The sequence below is a fragment of the Leptonotus elevatus genome, chromosome 10 (assembly GCF_054856555.1).
Source record: "Leptonotus elevatus isolate MCC_2025b chromosome 10, RoL_Lele_1.0, whole genome shotgun sequence".
Lineage (NCBI taxonomy): Eukaryota > Metazoa > Chordata > Actinopteri > Syngnathiformes > Syngnathidae > Leptonotus > Leptonotus elevatus.
The window spans coordinates 9,991,356-10,009,173 of NC_141248.1; the positions used below are offsets into that span (position 1 = coordinate 9,991,356).

At 37.0% G+C, this 17,818-nt stretch overlaps 1 protein-coding gene across 17 annotated transcripts in view; it reads right to left on the reverse strand.

The window, feature by feature from the left end:
• nfasca (neurofascin homolog (chicken) a) overlaps positions 1–17,818 on the reverse strand; it is a 121,523-nt gene that overhangs the window by 19,681 nt on the left and 84,024 nt on the right. For 9 of the 17 annotated variants that reach the window (XR_015096384.1, XR_015096385.1, XR_015096386.1 and 6 more), the window contains 5 exons: positions 17,145–17,267; positions 15,927–16,100; positions 12,164–12,190; positions 8,026–8,280; positions 5,366–5,488 (listed from right to left, as the gene is read on the reverse strand). Coding sequence is in view for 13 of the 17 variants with exons in the window: in XM_086088060.1 (XP_085944186.1) it covers positions 5,366–5,488; positions 8,026–8,280; positions 12,164–12,190; positions 15,927–16,100; positions 17,145–17,267 (702 nt within the window). In the remaining 4 variants the exon portion in view is untranslated. The remainder of the gene's footprint in view (positions 1–5,365; positions 5,489–8,025; positions 8,281–12,163; positions 12,191–15,926; positions 16,101–17,144; positions 17,268–17,818) is intronic. The other 8 variants (XR_015096387.1, XM_086088071.1, XM_086088070.1 and 5 more) reach the window with 5 other exon arrangements.

Sequence of the window (17,818 nt, forward strand, 5' to 3'; positions counted from 1 at the left end):
TATTTTGAAATTTGCATTGTAAATCGTCATGATTGCTTTTGTTTTGAAGAGTCACTTCCGGGTTAATGCTGTTTGTACTCAAGGTAGCTTAATTAGCGTAAGTTTGCACAATGTTTTGTTTTCTATTTTGTATTGGTAGCCCGTCCAAAAGGTACTTTTTTTGAAAATAATGTGTTTATTAACTCCTGTGTTTGTACATGTTTTGATTATTGTTCGCATGGGTTTGAAATATCTTTCAGCTCTTACGGTGATGCATGGCGATTCATGGCAATTCACGGTGATAAAAATAAAACGACAAATCATCAGTAAAGTTTCATCCTTGTTCGGGAGGCCTGCTACACTGTTTCATGTTCTGGTTATCTTTAGATACATTTAATACTGAACTACAATAAAAAAGAAAATTAGTTTTTAATTGTGTGATTAAACTAGGGCCGATTATCGGTGCCAGACATTTTTCTCTAGATTAATACCAGTGTGTTTACATATTTATTGCAATATCATGGATAAATGATATCTCCAAAAAAGAAAACCTACATTCACACACTGGGAAAGAATGCTGAAGCTATATTGGCCGACAATAAGGGCCACTCCCATTTTGACAGTCAATCCTTTTAGATACGACCTTGAAGCACGAATGATGGCTGAGCAGTGGGTGGGGTGGTGAAGCCCATTAGATCAGTCTCGTTTTACCCACACTTAGCCCCCCCCCACACAAACACACACACGCACACCCTTTGTGTGTCGTGCTGTTCACAATCTAACATCATTAAGAATTAACGACATGGCCAGTATACATCAAAAATACATACACTCTTCTATGCTGGATAGAGGGTCAAAGATCGTTAAATTGGTAACAGCAATGACAGAGCTTCTTTATAGTGTCTACATAATATATTCACATCCTTCACTTTTATGTTACAACCATATACCGGTGGCTTAATAAAAATGTCTCCCTTTCAAAACACAATAAAGACATTAGTCAGGTTTCCATCCAATTTTTCGAAATGTTTAAGCCAATTTACTGAAAATGCGCAAAACGGACATGTGACTTATGCCCGTTTCCATCTGTTCTTCTTTTGCGAACATTGAGAAGGGACCTCCGCCGCTGTAGGTGGCGGTATACACCATAGAGATGTGATCCACCAGTACTCCAAAAAAAAAGAAGAAGAAGACCAGGAAGCGACTGCGCCGTGCGATGACATAATGTGAGATTGCTTTTGTAATTCTTGATAAACCGTAGCGTTTCTTTGCTGTTTTCCATCTAAAATAGCATTAACATTTGCTTCTTTAATTAATTCCAAAAAGATTTATGTTTCTTCCTTATCATCCGACATTGCTTTGGGACTACAAACGTACATGTGACGTAATATCTGGTCAAAACGGCCTTTTTTCGAATTTCTAGCGTTTCCAATCAGTTTTATATTTGCATTTCTTGAAAATTTGATAAAAATGGGTGGATGGAAGCCCAACTATAGACACAGTGAAGAAAAGATCTCTCTACTCATAGTTCTCTTACAACCTATCTTCACTTTACAAATGATGGAAACCACTGTACCATTGACGGCTATAGACAAAAAAATGAATTTGAATTATTTCTATTAGTATAACATTTTTTCCACTTTTGTTAACAAAAGTATGAAAACCTAGAAAAAACATTTTTATTGTACATTTATAACAGATATAAAATTTGTGATTAATCATGAGTTAACTAGTGAGTCATGCTATTAATTACAATTAAAAATGTTAATCGCCTGACGTGATTTAAAAAAAAAAGAAAAAGAAAAGATTATTCGAAATTAGGGGCGTCAGGCGATTAAATTTTTTAATCGTAATTAATCGCATGACTTCAGTAGTTAACTCACAATTAATGACAACATTTATACCTGTTCTAAATGTACAATAAAAAAAATCTAGGTTTTCATACTCTTGTTAACAAAAAAAAGTTAAACTAATAGAAATAGTTCAAATGAATCTTTGACGTCTATAGCCGTCAATGGCAGTGAATGGGTTAATAATTTTGATACCTATATTTACGGGCCCTACGGCTTAATGTACCAGTACTGTTGTCTCTGAGGTCTGCAGACAATTATTTTGACTTGACGGCCTTTATTGTGGTCTGACACTCAGGGTTCTATTTTCAGTGCATCTGTGGTGTGACGCAGAGGTCGACGGATCCTGAGCTGGGCACGGCGGTTCGGCATAGGGAGTGCCGTTGGACGTGACTGGCGGAGGGACAGTTTGGTGGCAGAAGTCGATCTAACCTTACACAGCACAAAGCTCAGTGATGAATCGACTCTCACAGAGCTGATTTCAACAATTTTTCAGAGTTTATATAGCTCCACACTTTCCAGAGTTAAATCAACACTAGTGAAATAGTGAAAGTATTTAACACTGGGAGAGAGTACTCACTAAGCAGAGTTATTTAACACGATAGGAGTAGACTTTTAACTCGTCAGACACTCATAAACGGTCTACCATGACAGAGATCGAACCGGTGCACTCTCATACCGACCTTAAACGGCAGGCTATCCAGCCACTTAGTGTTTAAGGTGTTATAAATAAATTTAAACTGTAACTTTGCTCCGTCGAGTAAATGGCGAACCCTTTGCCTCATAAAGTACTCGCCGAAAATGTGGTTCCGTCACATGTGAAAGCTTCCACGTTAGCGTCTTTTTTTTTGCAAAGCCTCGGAAAAAGTACATGGACAGTCGTCGGAAATAAGGAAGCGCACTTGCCGAAAGGTGGTTATCTATCAATGACAGCCAATGTAACGACAGTTTTCAACTTTAACCCAACACCTCTTTTCAAGCGAGCATTTGAAGTAGGCTAAATGCAGTCAGACTGAAAATGAATTAATTGCCCCAAACTCCTTTTGTCTGTTAAGACTGTCAGTATTTCTCAGTGATAAGCAATGAAGAAAGTGGGATGAGGAAAATGCCGCTGACTTGTCTCTCTGAGCAGGTGAAAGGCGGAGCCAATCTAACACTCTGTGGAGGTGATCTAACTCTTGGCGATCCACTCTGTGAAATAACACCTTCTCTACACACCATTTACCTCTGAAAATATTACAGTTCCATATGGGAGTTAAAATGAACTCCCACAATTGTAACTGCAATTTTTGCTGTGTAGGCTTGCTCAGACCACGAACGATTGCAGCTGAGGTACGCTCTGCAAGTGCCCACTTAACGGCATAAACATGCACCTTGCCATGTCGAAACGCTAGCGCTCAAGTAGCATAGCACACCGACATGGAATGAATGGAGCTACTTTGATTGCCCATGATTGAAGTCGGCTGTGAAATTATCAACACCAGGTCTAACCTACTTCTAAGTAAAGTTTTGCACCACACAAGACTTGCGCCGTTCACCAAAATTGAGCCTTCACTGTGCTTCATCATTTTTACTTTACCACAATTGACTGCAATCCAGGTCTATTACGAAACTGGATGTTTTTCATGGAAAAGGCCATAACATTTATGGGCATGAGATATTTTAATGGTTTATTTTCTCTTTTTGACATTTCTAAGTGTCATGTTTTTTTTACTTGGTTGTTATTGGTTCATGTGTACATAATTTGAAGGGGAAATTTGAGTGTCTAGAAAAGCGCTATTTAAATCTGATGCATTATTATTATTATTATTATTATTATTATTATTATTATTATTATTATTATTATTATTATTATTATTATTATTATCTATTTCAGAATATGGCTATAACATAAGAGAAAAGTAAAGAGGGTGAACACCTTTTATGGTAGACAATGTATGAACATGCAAAGGTATCCAATCTCAACAAGTTCTATGATTCCCGAACAAGAGGGGTGATGCATGTGTTCTACAAAAGCAGACTCAAAACGTGCATAAGACCAAATAAAAGCAAAAGCATTTGTGCAATTATGGATTTCAAGAAAGAGAACGTCACAAAAAGCAAATGAGAGAAGCTGAGCCAAGCCACTTATTCACTTTGCAATAACACTATAACATGATGAACGCGGAAGGTCAACGAGAGACAGAGAAAAATCTCAAAAATAGAAATGCATGCTGGCTGCTTTTTTTTTTTTTTACATCATGAAGATGAAGCCACATTTTTAAATTGTGAGGGTTGTAAGAACAAACCACAACGATGGACAGGAAGTACAGCAATATACCAATTGTATGTTTTCTGCGGGTGAGTTTTGATATAACACATTGTCATCTCTTTGGTCAATTGGCTTGTTTGATTTAAACTAGGGCTGTCAGTTTAACAACGATTAATTGATTACGCTGCAAATTAACACGTGATGAAAATGAATGGAATTAATTATGAGAAGTAAGTCAATGCGCAAGCATTTGAAATTTGGCCCATTGAGTGGCCCGTAGATTAAATTTTGTTAAAAAAATCTATAATTTTTTTTCAATGTCAACATATGGGCACCAAATATTTAAAATTTGTTCTGAAGTTGCAAGTTTCAAATGTTGCTCTTCAAAAATATTGTTATAAAAAGATAATCTTACACTTCCTGTAAACCAGAAACAGGAAGTTTAGATCCATCCATCATCTACCGCTTATCCGCGTTTGATAGCTTTAGCAGGAAAGCCCAGACTTCCCTCTCCCCAGCCACTTCAACCAGCTCCTCCGACGGGATCCCAAGGCGTTCCCAGACCAGCCGAGAGACATAGTCTCTCCAGCGTGTCCTGAGTCGTCCCCAGGGCCTCCTGCCGGTGGGACATGCCCGGAACACCTCTCCAGGGAGGCGTCCAGGAGGCATCCGAACCAGATGCCCGGGCCACCTCAACTGGTTCCTCTCAACACGGAGTGAGCTGGGTGGCAGCCAAAGGCGGGGGCCTTGGCGGTTCGACCCCCGGCTACTGAAGCTAGAAAGTTTAGATGATCTTTTTAAATAATACCTGGTTTGATGATGTGCTTACATTTTTTCTTCTGAAAACTGCAACAATAAATTTGGGGACCTTTAGCAGTTATGAGATTAAAAGCGATTAATTAGATTAATTAATTACAAGTACTGTAATTAATTTGTGTTTTTTTTATCGCCTGACAGCACTAATTTAAACACACAGTTTGGCCCCTTGGGGGTCACAGAAAAAAAGAGAGCAATATATAGTGAAATAATACAATAAAGGTATACTGTATTCTAAAGACTTCTGACTGATTTATAGCTACGTGGTCTCCTCAAACTTAGCAACAATAACAAAAAGGTTAGTAATAGTAACCAAACTGTAAAAATCTTTATATATTTTTAAATTCATGGATTTAACAAGTTTTGCTGTTTTGATTTGGTTCGTATCTCACAAATGGCATTGTCTTTGGTGGCACTGAGCTCAAGCGTTTAACTTTATAAAAGAAACGGGCTTGATCTGGATTCTTACTGTCCAGTGTGAACTCTAGCACAAACTCGCTGCTGCCGGGCGGGAAGTTGTGTCTCCAGCTGACGTTAGCGTAGTTACTGTTATGCTCCACCGTCAGATTCCAGATCTCTCGCCCAGTGGCAACTGCATAATGAGGGTCAGAGGTAAAGGGTCAAAGGCACAGATCCAAAACCTCATTTTGGGGGTGCCCCTGTTTTTGACCTATGCATGGTGGTAGCACCAGGGTGGGGAATTCGATCAAGATGGACATGTCCACTCTAATCCAGGAGCAAATAACGTATTCATGAATTGAAAATTCACCCTTAATGTAATAAAATTCCAGAGGATTTTTCAATCCATCAAGCTAATTGCAATGTTTACCTCTGAGCTTGGAGTGGACATTGGAGTGAGGAAAGACAAATAATACTTTGTGGGGTTCACCCCAAAATAATCATTCTAAAAGTTTAACTTAACTTAACTTAACTTAACTTCTCGACTACGTTACTATATTTCTGGCTACATTCCAATAAATTGAAATCGCTTTCTCTTTTTATTGGTATGTAACGCTGACGTTTGCTGTTTCTTCAGGTGAGAGAGGACAATTTACTTCACATACAGTATCTACAGTGGAACCTTTAAAGTCAAGCACTGATGTTATTTTTTTTCACCCTCAGAATTTGACCACAAAATTTTGTAATCCACCTCACTAGGAGAGAAGAATCACCCGATAATAGGAGAAGAATCTCCCATCAAAAAGATTCATTTTACACATCTTTGACATTATGAACCATTTTGGTTTGGTTTAAATGAGTCACTGTTTAAAATAATTTTTATGTACAGATAGATTTTGGACGGACATAGATAAGCTTCCATTGTTTTGCACAAGCTAAAAATAAAAGTATTTTTGTACAGTATAATAGCACCCTCCAATGGGTGAAAGTTCAAACAGACGCATCAAATTTACATCTACTCAGTGGTCTATAATATACTCTAATATTTTTAGCCTAGAAGTGGGGGATTTAATAACATTAATTAATAACATTATTAAAATGATTAACATTATGGGGTTATAAATTAGTAGTAGTTATTTTTTTTCCATTGGATCTGTGAAACTGAAAAAAAAAACAAGGAGAGAAAATATATCACTTATTTCTGAAACGAAACAAGTTAGAGAGTCAACCAGTTGGCAGAAACATCAGCAGTCACTCTAAAAAGAAAGAATATAAGAACAGAACATGTACACATGTAGTGGTCACATGCTCAGTTAATTTGAGACACTTCGAATTGTTGGTAAAAAATAAAATTAAAATAATAATAATGAATACCGAAAGCCATCTTTAACACCTAAACAGAAAAAAACGGCGACGGTGGGCTAAAGAAGAGCTATCATTGGCTGTTGATGACTGGATGAAAGCGATATTCAGTGATGAATCACGTATATGTATAGGGCATAACGCTGGAACATTTGTCTGGGGCTTGGTCGAAAATCTGTCCAACTTGCAAAGTTGAGCTGTAATCAGAAGAAGTTGGAGCCAGAATGATAAAGAAAGCTGTTGTCACTATTTTAAAGGGGAAGTCAACCCCCATTTTTGGGGTGGGCGCAATAATATGTTCTATGCAGCCCCATTCTGATTAATATTGTGTTAGTGGAACAAAAGTTAAGCAGCAAAATCCATCCACTTTTATCCATTTTAGTCATATCAATCACAGCTCACCTGTTTTCTGAGCTGAGCTGTGATTGGTTGTTTCCTGAGACCTGAGCAACATTGATGTCATCTTCAGTCGACAGCAAGTGGCAAAATGGCCGCTCCCTGAGATGGATAAAAACGGCTGTATTTTGCTTCATAACTCATATTCCACTAACGATGACATCAATGTTGATCAGGTCTCAGGAAACAACCAATCACAGCTCAGCTTCAGAAAACAGGTGAGCTGTGATTGGTCGTTGCCTGAGCCCTGAGCAACATTGATGTCATCTTCAGTCGACAGCAAGTGGCAAAATGGCCACCCCCTGAGATGGATAAAAACGGCTGTATTTTGCTTCATAACTCATAACTCCACAAATGTAATATTAATCAGAATGTCATGTTTAGACTAGTGAGGTCACATATAACATATTATTGTCAAAAAATGTTTAAGATTGACTTCCCTTTTAACTCCTGCCTCAGAATCAAGTTGTTAGAAAAGCCAGAGGAGCTGCAACAAAGTACTAGTGGCAGTCTCAGAATTGAATGACTCCAATTTTTTTCCTCTATTTTCTCTTAAGAAAATGTGACTGACTACAATAATTATTTTTCTTGCTTTTTGTGATTCTTTAAGTTGGAAGAGTGGCATTTTGAATTAAAAAAAACTAAACAAAACTGGAACATCAATGATTTGCCTTTTTTCGCCAAAATTAAGAAAAAAAAGTCTGAGTTTGAACAGTCATCATCTATAGCATCACATTAGACTCCAGAATGTTGTACTTATTCATCAAGCAACAAAATAATAATTTTGTGCATGTATTTTGCTGTTTTGGATTACGTTTGAAAGGCACCTTTTAAATGATGTATTTGTGGTGGGGGTGGGGGGGGGGGGTGTTTAGAACAAATCAGAGGGAAAAACCCATCCCACAATGCATTGTGCTCAACTTCAGAGGTTCCATTGTATCTGAAGGCCATGAAAATCACAACAAAATGTACCCAACACATTCTTATCAATATTCTTGTTGATAACCAGCACAGGACGTGGTGCGGTAGGGGCTGCCTCAGTTGCATTGATGGTAGTAGTAGTAGTTGCCGCAGTCGTCGTAGACATTGTAATAGTGGTGGTAGTAGTAGGAGGAGTAGAAGATGAGGTAATAATTGTTGTAGGAGCAGCAGTAGTGGGAGAAGGAGGAGCGATAGGAGGAGGAGTAACAGTGAAAGCTGAACCCAAAGAGCCATCCGTAAGCTCAACTACAAGGGAGGAGCGGGGAAAGAACAAAGCGTTAAAGACAAGGCACAAGGAACTTCACATGTATATAGTACACACATGGCAAGGTTGTTAAGAGGCATGAGTGGAAACAACTTCCCATGACTGAATAAATACATCGTTATTAAGCCATTTTACTATTCAAAACAAAACAAAAAGCAAGGTGAGTGAGCAGAGTTCACTTCATTTATGATGGGAACTTTGGTAACACTACCACCAAGTGGACAAATATAGATATTACATTATGCAGCGTATTTTAATTAGAAACATCAAAGCCCACGTGCATTATGACGCAACGTCATGACCACTTGTTCAATATACCAAACACTAACACTGTACCATAAAACTGTTCAGTTTTGAGATGTCAAATGTGTTGATTTTTTTGTGATTTGTGATTCCCATGTAACTGAAGTTAGCAAAATGTGAGACACAGCAGCTTTCATGAATACAAATTGACACCACTGCAATCAACAACCAAAACAACAAGCATATAGCCTAATGGAATACTTTTTAAGTATACTCTAATGGTATATTTTAAAAAGTTTAATCGAAGGCACACCATATAATTGTTAAAGAGCCTATATGTCATGCAAAATCAACTTTTTCAGCTTTTAGCGATATTAAAATGCAATGTCCTCATTAAAAACACTGCAACAGTGCAGTTTTCCTCCATTCACCCATCTCTGAGCATTCCTGCTCATTTCTGCTCTCCCAACCCAAGAAAATGACCGGGTCCTCACTTATCTACTTAGATAAGGCGTAATCAGACAAAGATTGGTTCTTTTATTGTTGCTCCTTGTTATATTTTTATATTTAAATGAGGTCATATGACGACAGAGGGAAATTTGATTTGATAATTTTGTGTGAATTAAAAAGTCTATTTGCCATTGGTGTGGTCCGTGACAAGTAAGTTTATTGATCATGGATGTTATGTTTGATTTTAATTTCAACCCACTTAAAAGAGCATAAAGTGAAAATGTGTGGTGATATTCTGCAACTCAGGTCTACGGTTCATTTGTGACGCGTCGAAGTGGCGTGTCATCTTTCATAGACGAATTGATGACATCGAGAAGTGATCAAAACGTGACATTATTTACAATACATTATTACATTAGCCTACATTAGGAAGTCAACTGCGATACGGACCCTTTCAATGAAGACCTCTATGACAGTGTCAATTAAAACAGAGCAATATTATCATAAAGGTAGAATATTTGATACCAGAGATGGGAAGTAACGTAAATACTTTGTTACTTTACCTGAGTAATTTTTTTTCAGTACTTTGTACTTTCCTGAGTATTTCTTTTTTACGCTGCTTTTTACTTTATCCATTACATTTTAATATAAGTGTGTACTTTTTACTTGATACATTTTCAAAACAAGGTCGTTACTTTCGTTTTTTAAATGCATGAAAACGATGAAAATACTTAATGATAATAATGATAATAATGATAATAATAATAATAATAATAATAATAATAATAATAATAATAATAATAGTACATTTTCTTTACAATGCCCTTTACATACTTGACCTGGAAGAAAAAGCAGTGTCAATGTCTCCTTGCTCCGCCAATAATATGAAGCGTTACACAAGGCCCCCTACTTCCCAGCTTGTGATTGGCTCGATGACATGTGATGCAATTGGCTAGATTAGAACACCCCGTAAATATGAGGGCAATGTGCGCCGCCATAAGAGGATAATTTCCATTTGATGGCAAGTCAGAGAGTCAACTGGCCTAGCTAATATCTTTCGAATTGATGTAGGAGGAAACATCCAGTAAAAATACTTTTTACTTCTACTCGGCAAGTACCTTTTAGAGCCTGTACTTTTTTTACTTTTACTTGAGTAATTATTTGAGTGAGTACTTTTAACAAAGTTGTTTTTTACACAAGCAATTGTACTTTTTACTCAAGTAGAAAATGCCAATACTTTTCCCATCTCTATTTGATACAGCTGTTGTACATGATGTGATGTTGAGCACGTGGTCATACTGTTGTGGCTGGTCTGTGAAAACATACATCATAAGCTTTTCTTTGTTTTCTTGTCTGTTTGTTCCTATAGTTTCTATCCATGGGATTGAACTAAACATGTTATCTTCTTATATATGCAGGCTTATTTTTTTTATGAAAAAATGAGAACAAGATCAATAATTTTATGACATATTCCACCATTAATGTGCACTATGAGATTAGTACAACTCCATTAAGAAAATAAATAAATATTTTGATAGGGGAAGTAAGAATAATGGTAGAAAAAGTTTTGAAACTCTTGATCTTGGTATTATTTTTTGTTGTTGTTTTACTGTATATGCCATTCAAGTGTTAAAGCAAGTATCTAGAGTTCTTGAGACTTGCACCCTAATAAAATCATTACCTATTCCAAACAAAAATACACCACTGGCAGTGTGCCACTGATACAACTGCAAGTCCTATTCCTGTTCTTGTTTTATCTTATTTTTTCTTCACACGTGGCTAATTCAAATTGGATCCCCTTTGATCGAAGGTTCCCAGATGAACTCTTGATCACATTCACTCATACTGTACCTTGATGTTAAGGTCTCCTCCAGCCACCAAAGCTTCTATTACTAATGCTTCCATCACAAACCTCGTTTACATAATGGGCCCAAATGCCAACATGCTTGCATCATATTTTCCAAGCATGCTCAAAAGCAATGAAGACATCATCATGTTTGGGAGCAGATGCAAAGCAGTAACGCAACCAATTCAGTCAAAGGTCCCAGGTATGACTGAACCAGTGAGTAGACATGATGGATAAGGATGGAAGAACCAAAATGATCAAGCCAGTGAGTAAGTAAGTGAGCTAGACAGTCATCTGCTGTCCACCGTGGACATTTAAGATTCAAATGTTTCGCATGAGTCTGTCCATTCCAAGCAACATGCCTGTCATAAGCTGCATTTAGTGACAAACCGTGGAAAAATAAATGTTGCGATTAAAGTCTTACTGGCGGCATTTGGCAAAAAGTAGGAATATTGCCAGATTGTACAGTAAGAGTGTACCATCAGGGATCGTTTTCCAAAAACAAACAGTCCAAGGTCAACATAAATACATACGGATAGCATTATTGCAGAATGGAAGTCGCATGGGTGTAGTGGTAATCAGGCAACCAGATTAAAAATAAATCAATTATATACCGCATCAGCAGAACTATTGTGTGATGCATCGAATGTGAATGTGATTTATTTTTGGGCCGTACATATCGTATTCGATCAGGATATGGCTAATATTAATGGTCTTATTCAATCCCTGATGGCAAATAACCATAGCTTTATGCAAAGAGAAAGGAAGGCACGATCAGAAGGCAGACGCGCTGATAGACATTCAAGAAAAGAACAAAATCATAAACAGCAGCACAGTCCAAGTCTCGTGTTAATTATCTTTTTTCATACAAACATTTGATGAATAATTTCTAATATAGATGATCAATAGGAATCCATTATGAGGGGAATAATATTCTGTACACGTTGAAGTACATTCCCCCCCCAAAAAAATTAAACTTTTTGAATACTTTATGTACTTTATGTATTCATGATGCGCTGGTGCAAGAATTTCAAAGAATAAATTGAACTATTGTACTGGAATACAAGTAATGTCAGTCTGGTATTGATTAACGTTTACTGTCCATTTCACTTTACTGGGAAATCTGATCTTATTTCTCAGCAGTTGTATTTTACATATGATGTTTTGTTTATGTCTGGACACAGGATATTTCATGAAAAGTGATGTGGAACTGCAAGAACTGAAAGAGGACTGCACTGCTGCTATGTTATCAAATGGACAGATATAAAGTGAGACATGGAGGATGGAGGTGGGGCCAGGCAGACATGTTTTTCATTCTCTATTACCTAGACCGGTTGCATCGGTAAAGTTTTCTGTCAACACAGAGAACAGAAGGGACGATGAAGAGAGGAAGTGTTGGACAGAAGATGGTGACAAGAACTATCATTTTGAAAAGTAGATCAAACAATTACCCTCACATTAATACATCCCCTTTTATGTACTGTAGCTTGCCTTCGTTTACAGTGTTTCCTCGTTTTCTGCTGGTGTTAGGTTCCAAAAAATACCCGCAATAAATGAAATCCGCGAAGTAGTTAGCTTTATCTTTTACATTTATTATAAATGTTTTAAGGCTCTAAAACCCTTCACCACACAGTTTATGTACTTTTCTCATTGAGGCATTTAAATTTTTTCCACATTTCTCTCTTGTTTAAACATTCTCAATGTTCAAACCTTTGTAATTTTTTTTAGAAATTGGTACATTACTGTAAAAAAACAAAAAACATGCAAAATTGCACCCCAAAAAATCCGCAAAGCAGCAAGGCCACGAAAGGTGAAACGCGTTATAGCGAGGGAACACTGTATTCCAGTTTTAAGACGAGACCCATTTGTTGGAACTGATCGGAGTGGTCCTTAAGTTGTGTTCGGATTTGTGGATGGTTTCTTGGATGATAAGCATAGGTCAATATTTTCTTTCATAGCCTTTAAGTATTAATGAATCGGAACCTGTAAAAGCATTTTCCACAGAAGACCCTCTTCACAAGAAGCCAAAGTATGAAATAAGACTTCATTAAATTAAAAAAATGTAAGATCAAGTGGAATTAAATATTTTTTATTATTGTCAGTCTCAGCATGCATCAGTGCAACAGTTTGTCAGGACCAGGTTGTAAGAATACAGCGGACACTCTCATACTCACAGTTCGAGCCAGCGGATTTGCCTATTTGCATAAAAAAATATATGTATAGATATATATATTTTTTTTTTTTTTTGTTTGTTTTGTTTGTTTTTTATTAGTTTACAGTCAGTGAAGAGAGAAAAAAAGTTTGGCAGGATTCTCACTTTATTCTCAGAATTCTGACTTAAAAGTGAGAATAATAGTGGCACTAAATAAAGTCAGAATTCTGACTTTATTCTCAGAATTCTCACTTTTTCACAATTCTGAGAAAACAGAATTAAAAGAAAAGATTAAAGGCAGAATCCTGCCACTTTTTCTCTCTCTATCTTCTAATCCTCTTTATTAATTTTTCTTCTTTTTTCTTCTTTTTGAGTCTTTCACACCGTTATGGAGGAATTTCGGACCACTCTTCTTTGCAGAATTGTTTTCTGTTCTTTCCCCACGATCTCCGCTTGGAACTGCAACACTCACTACTTCACGGAAACAGAGTGTTACACTGCTGGCAGCTGTTTGTGGACTTTCCGCAGTTGGTAAAGTTGAACTTTTGCTCCGACGAGGAATCTAATACTAAGCTAGCAGCACCCGACGGAAACTAAGAGTGCCTGACATTTTTTCCACAACAAAGGGAGGAGAACGGGTCGCTGTTTTTGTTTTGTTTTCGACGGAGGAGGACCATGCTTATCAGCTAACAGCGGTAGACACTTTACAGACTGTATTTTCAGTATGAACTTTCAGCTCTGACAAGCAATTTTGGAACGAGCTGCCCTTTCAAATATAAACTACCTCACAAAAATAGAGTGTTACACTACCAGTCAGCATTTGGAGTGTGCAAGCGAGCAAAAACTAGCTTGAATGGCTAGCCGGAGAAGCTAGTAAAAGCTAGCCACAAGCACCATCAGAAGCTATCTACGTTCACAAAGTTCCGTAGCAGAAAGATCGCGGCAACACGTCAGGCTTCCGAAGGCACGCAACCTATGTAATGTAATTAGTAGGATTGTTTAAAAAAAAATTGATTCGGCAATATATCGTGATATTACAGCGCACAATTCTCGTATCGATTCAATATGCAGCCGAATAAATTTTTAAAGATCAATTTTTGATGGAAATATTCAACAAAATGTCTTAATTACAGAAGAATGTTATATTAATGGAACATTAAGCCTTTAAGATTTGTTTGTTTGTTAAATACGGTGGATCACAGCATGAAGTACATTTTCATACATATCTTACAGTGTACATGTATAAGTTTATTGATGAATATTTTCCAAATTAGAGTAAAAAAAAAATCGCAATCATCGATTTATGAATTTGTATTGGGATTAATCGATATCGAATCGAATCGTGACCTATGAATCGTGATACAGATCGAATCGCAAGCTACTAGGCAATTCACACCCCTAGTAATTAGCAATATAATTATATTAAAAAATCACGTTGATGTGATAGATAAAAAAAATTTGGGCATATTACTGAATTTAATAGTGTTTTTTTTTCAATGAATGAATTATTAGTTTACCACCAGATTGAAAAGTCATAACAAGTCATAACAATGATAAGTAAAATGGTGGAATCTGATCAGTTAAAAATGCAATATTATGTCTGCCCCCATTGATTTGAAAGCTATGGGAATAATCAATTTTCTCTGGGATAAAAATGGCTCAGAGAGCTGCTACAGCACAACACAGTGTTTGAGTGGACACTCCACTGATGCCTCAAAAAAAATAACAAATCCAGAGGCAAAGAGACCTGTGGCCTATGTGTCAAGGTCAGAGACAGAGAAATGCTATGCTCAAAAAGAAAGTATGACTTTGGGTGTGGGTTTCATTGTATGTTTTGCCCACATTTACAGCAGAGACTGACAACAAATCATTCAAATCTATTATTAAAATGACATTTCACCACAAATACAGCACTTGATGATGATAGCCTTGCAGCATATCTTCACACAAGGGGAAGCCCTCTTGATGCATGACAGATGCTTTTTTTTTATGAACACTAACATCAAGCCTTGATATGCGGATCATCTCCACAACTGATGATGCCGAAAATCACATGGTGACTTCTCAGCGTCAGATGTTAAGTTGCATCCGAATGTACAGGAAAAGATCCTTTTTACAGGGAGCATCCCATCATATCTCCAAAACCTTGTATCTCCAAAATCGTCACTTTTCATGAGACCCCCAAGATGTTTGCTCGACCATTAACATTGCATCATCAAAGAGAGCAAGGCATTTTCAACACTTTAGGTTGGTCAACAATGGACTGACTAAAAGTATAGATTTTTGAAAACGTGAAATTTACCAAATTGTGATTTATGAGGTAGAAACAGGGAGAAAAGTAAAAGGAGAGCAAGACAATGCCGTGTCATTTTTTTTTAGAAAGATTACAGTATTTCCTACTTTCCTCAGTCTGTCCACAAGTGTTTCTGATTGAATCACTATTGTCAGATCGCTCAGTCATGAGTTTTAAGCTGAACTTGATTTCGCTACAGTTTGTTGCAAAATCACGTTTTTTTTTAAAGAGAAAGGAACTCGTAGCGTCCTTGTCACAGGAAATGAGAAACTGATGCACTGGTGCACCTTCATCTGTATATGTTAATGAATTTTCTAGAGTGTGAACTCTAAAAGCAGTTGGGTCAAAAATAATTCCACTATGGATCAAAAATGGGCCGATCCACTTTGTGGGTTAATTTGACCAAACTCTCTGTGTTGTTTTATACAAAATGACCCAATTTTTTGACCCAAGTAAAGGATCTGACCAGTATTTATGAGTTGTTTTGCGCTGAAAGACCCATTTTCATGACTCAAAGTTGAGGATCGGTCCATTTTTGACCCATAGTTGACCCAACTGTTTTTAGAGTGTGTAGAGATAAGGCCAGGTGTTATGTCTTTGATGTTGTAAGCCAAACCAGACAAGACCACAGAGAAACACTAACCTTCATTGGCAAAGAAGGGGGATTCCTCAACAAAGACCTCCCCTGCTCCCACCTGGGTGAGCGCTGATAGGTAGAAATTGTAGCGGGTTGATCGATCAGGAAGACGGAGTGTGAAGTCGGTTACATTCGGAAGGAAAGTCTCAAGACGAGGTCGACCCTCTCTCGATCCATTGGCTGTACACACATACACACACAATCACACGTGAGTGAAAGCTAAAAATACACACATGGGCAAAATTGTTTGTACCCATTGGTTAATGAAACAAAAAAAAACATATTTAACTCATTCACTCCCAGCCATTTTCACTGAAGCAACCCCCTTCGCTCCCGGCTGTTTTACTGGATTATGACTGATTTTTCAAGGCCCACAGAATATTGTGCTCTATTGCTATAAAAACATGGAACCTACCAAAATAAAGATTATAGTCTCTTCTTTCATCAAGAAAAAAAAGTATATTTCTATCTGTTTCCGTTTTGCAGTAATTAACATTAGAATATAGCTAAGTTTCATTATTATTTAAAAACCTGTTTCACAAGGGCTTTTTGCAACATGGCCCTGGTTGATCTCTTATACTCTGCTGCCACCTGCTGGCCGTTTTTGTAATAACATCCATTCCTTCAACCATTCTCTTCAATTCAGCAGCTGTATCAAAGCCTTCTGTATGCTCTAGCATTAAAAACAAACAAACATAAAAACGTATAAATATGTCTTTGGGAGCATGGTAATATTAAAACTAGAACATATTTATATGTTTTTGGGAGCAAATCGACCACATTTTTCCCCAGTCATGTGATCAGATTACAATATTACTTTTTAATTACACCATAACATACTACGAACAACATATTTTCTTCACATTGACGGCGGCGGAAGTAGACAGAGCTGTTTGAAATACGGTTACTATTTTGAATTTGTATCAGCTAAAAACAAACTTGTTCCGATTTGTTAATTACATGAAACTTTGCACACACATTAGACCATGCAACCTTTTACATTTTATGTGAAAGTACCCCAATGTGGCCAGAGATGAGAGTGCCCATTGGAGCTGCTTGCAGCTCTAGTTATTTTTCACCTGAGGGGTACCAACAATTTTGTCCATGCGTGTACATAATGAAAAAGCTGTTTTACACTTTCGTTCTGATTTCAAATATGCAATTAATACAAACAAACTGTATGTTGACAAGTAAAACTTAAATATGAAAAGTAAGGTGCTAAACCTGTTTGGTATTTGAGCTGGTATCCAATCAGAAGACCATTTGGCTCCAGAGGTTTGTCCCATTCCAGGTGAATGGAATCAAAACCTCTTCGCTTGATCCTGAAAAAACTGGGAGCATCGGGCACTGCACAAAAAAAATAAGATATTGAAAAGGTTACAAAACTGCAGTAGTTACCATCACAACTGAAATAAAGATGCTACATTTACAGTATATATACGCAAAAAGTATGTTGACAATTAAATGCATTCAATGTTTAAATGTTAGACAGTAAATTTTGAGTTGGTAATGTTTGTCCAGTGACTGAAGGCTCACCGATTCGAATGGTTCCGACTGTCTACTTTTGAAGTGTCCCTTGGCTAGGACACTGAACCCTAATTTACTCCGAGTGGGCCCTGCTGTCCATTGTGGGTAAATGTGAAGATTTGTAAAGCGGCTTATATTACATATATATATATTGTGATTTGACACTAAACATTTTTTTTTAGATTTTTTAAAACAAAGATGTCTATTGACAGATTTTTTTTTTTACTCCAAAATTTAACGAACCCTAAAAGTTGTTCAATAAACATATGCTTTAAAAAAACAAAAAAACAAAATAAGAGCTGGAGTTTGCATTTTTCCAAATTTTGATGCCAATATTTTCCCTTTTAGTGAAAATGAATATCGGCTCCAAA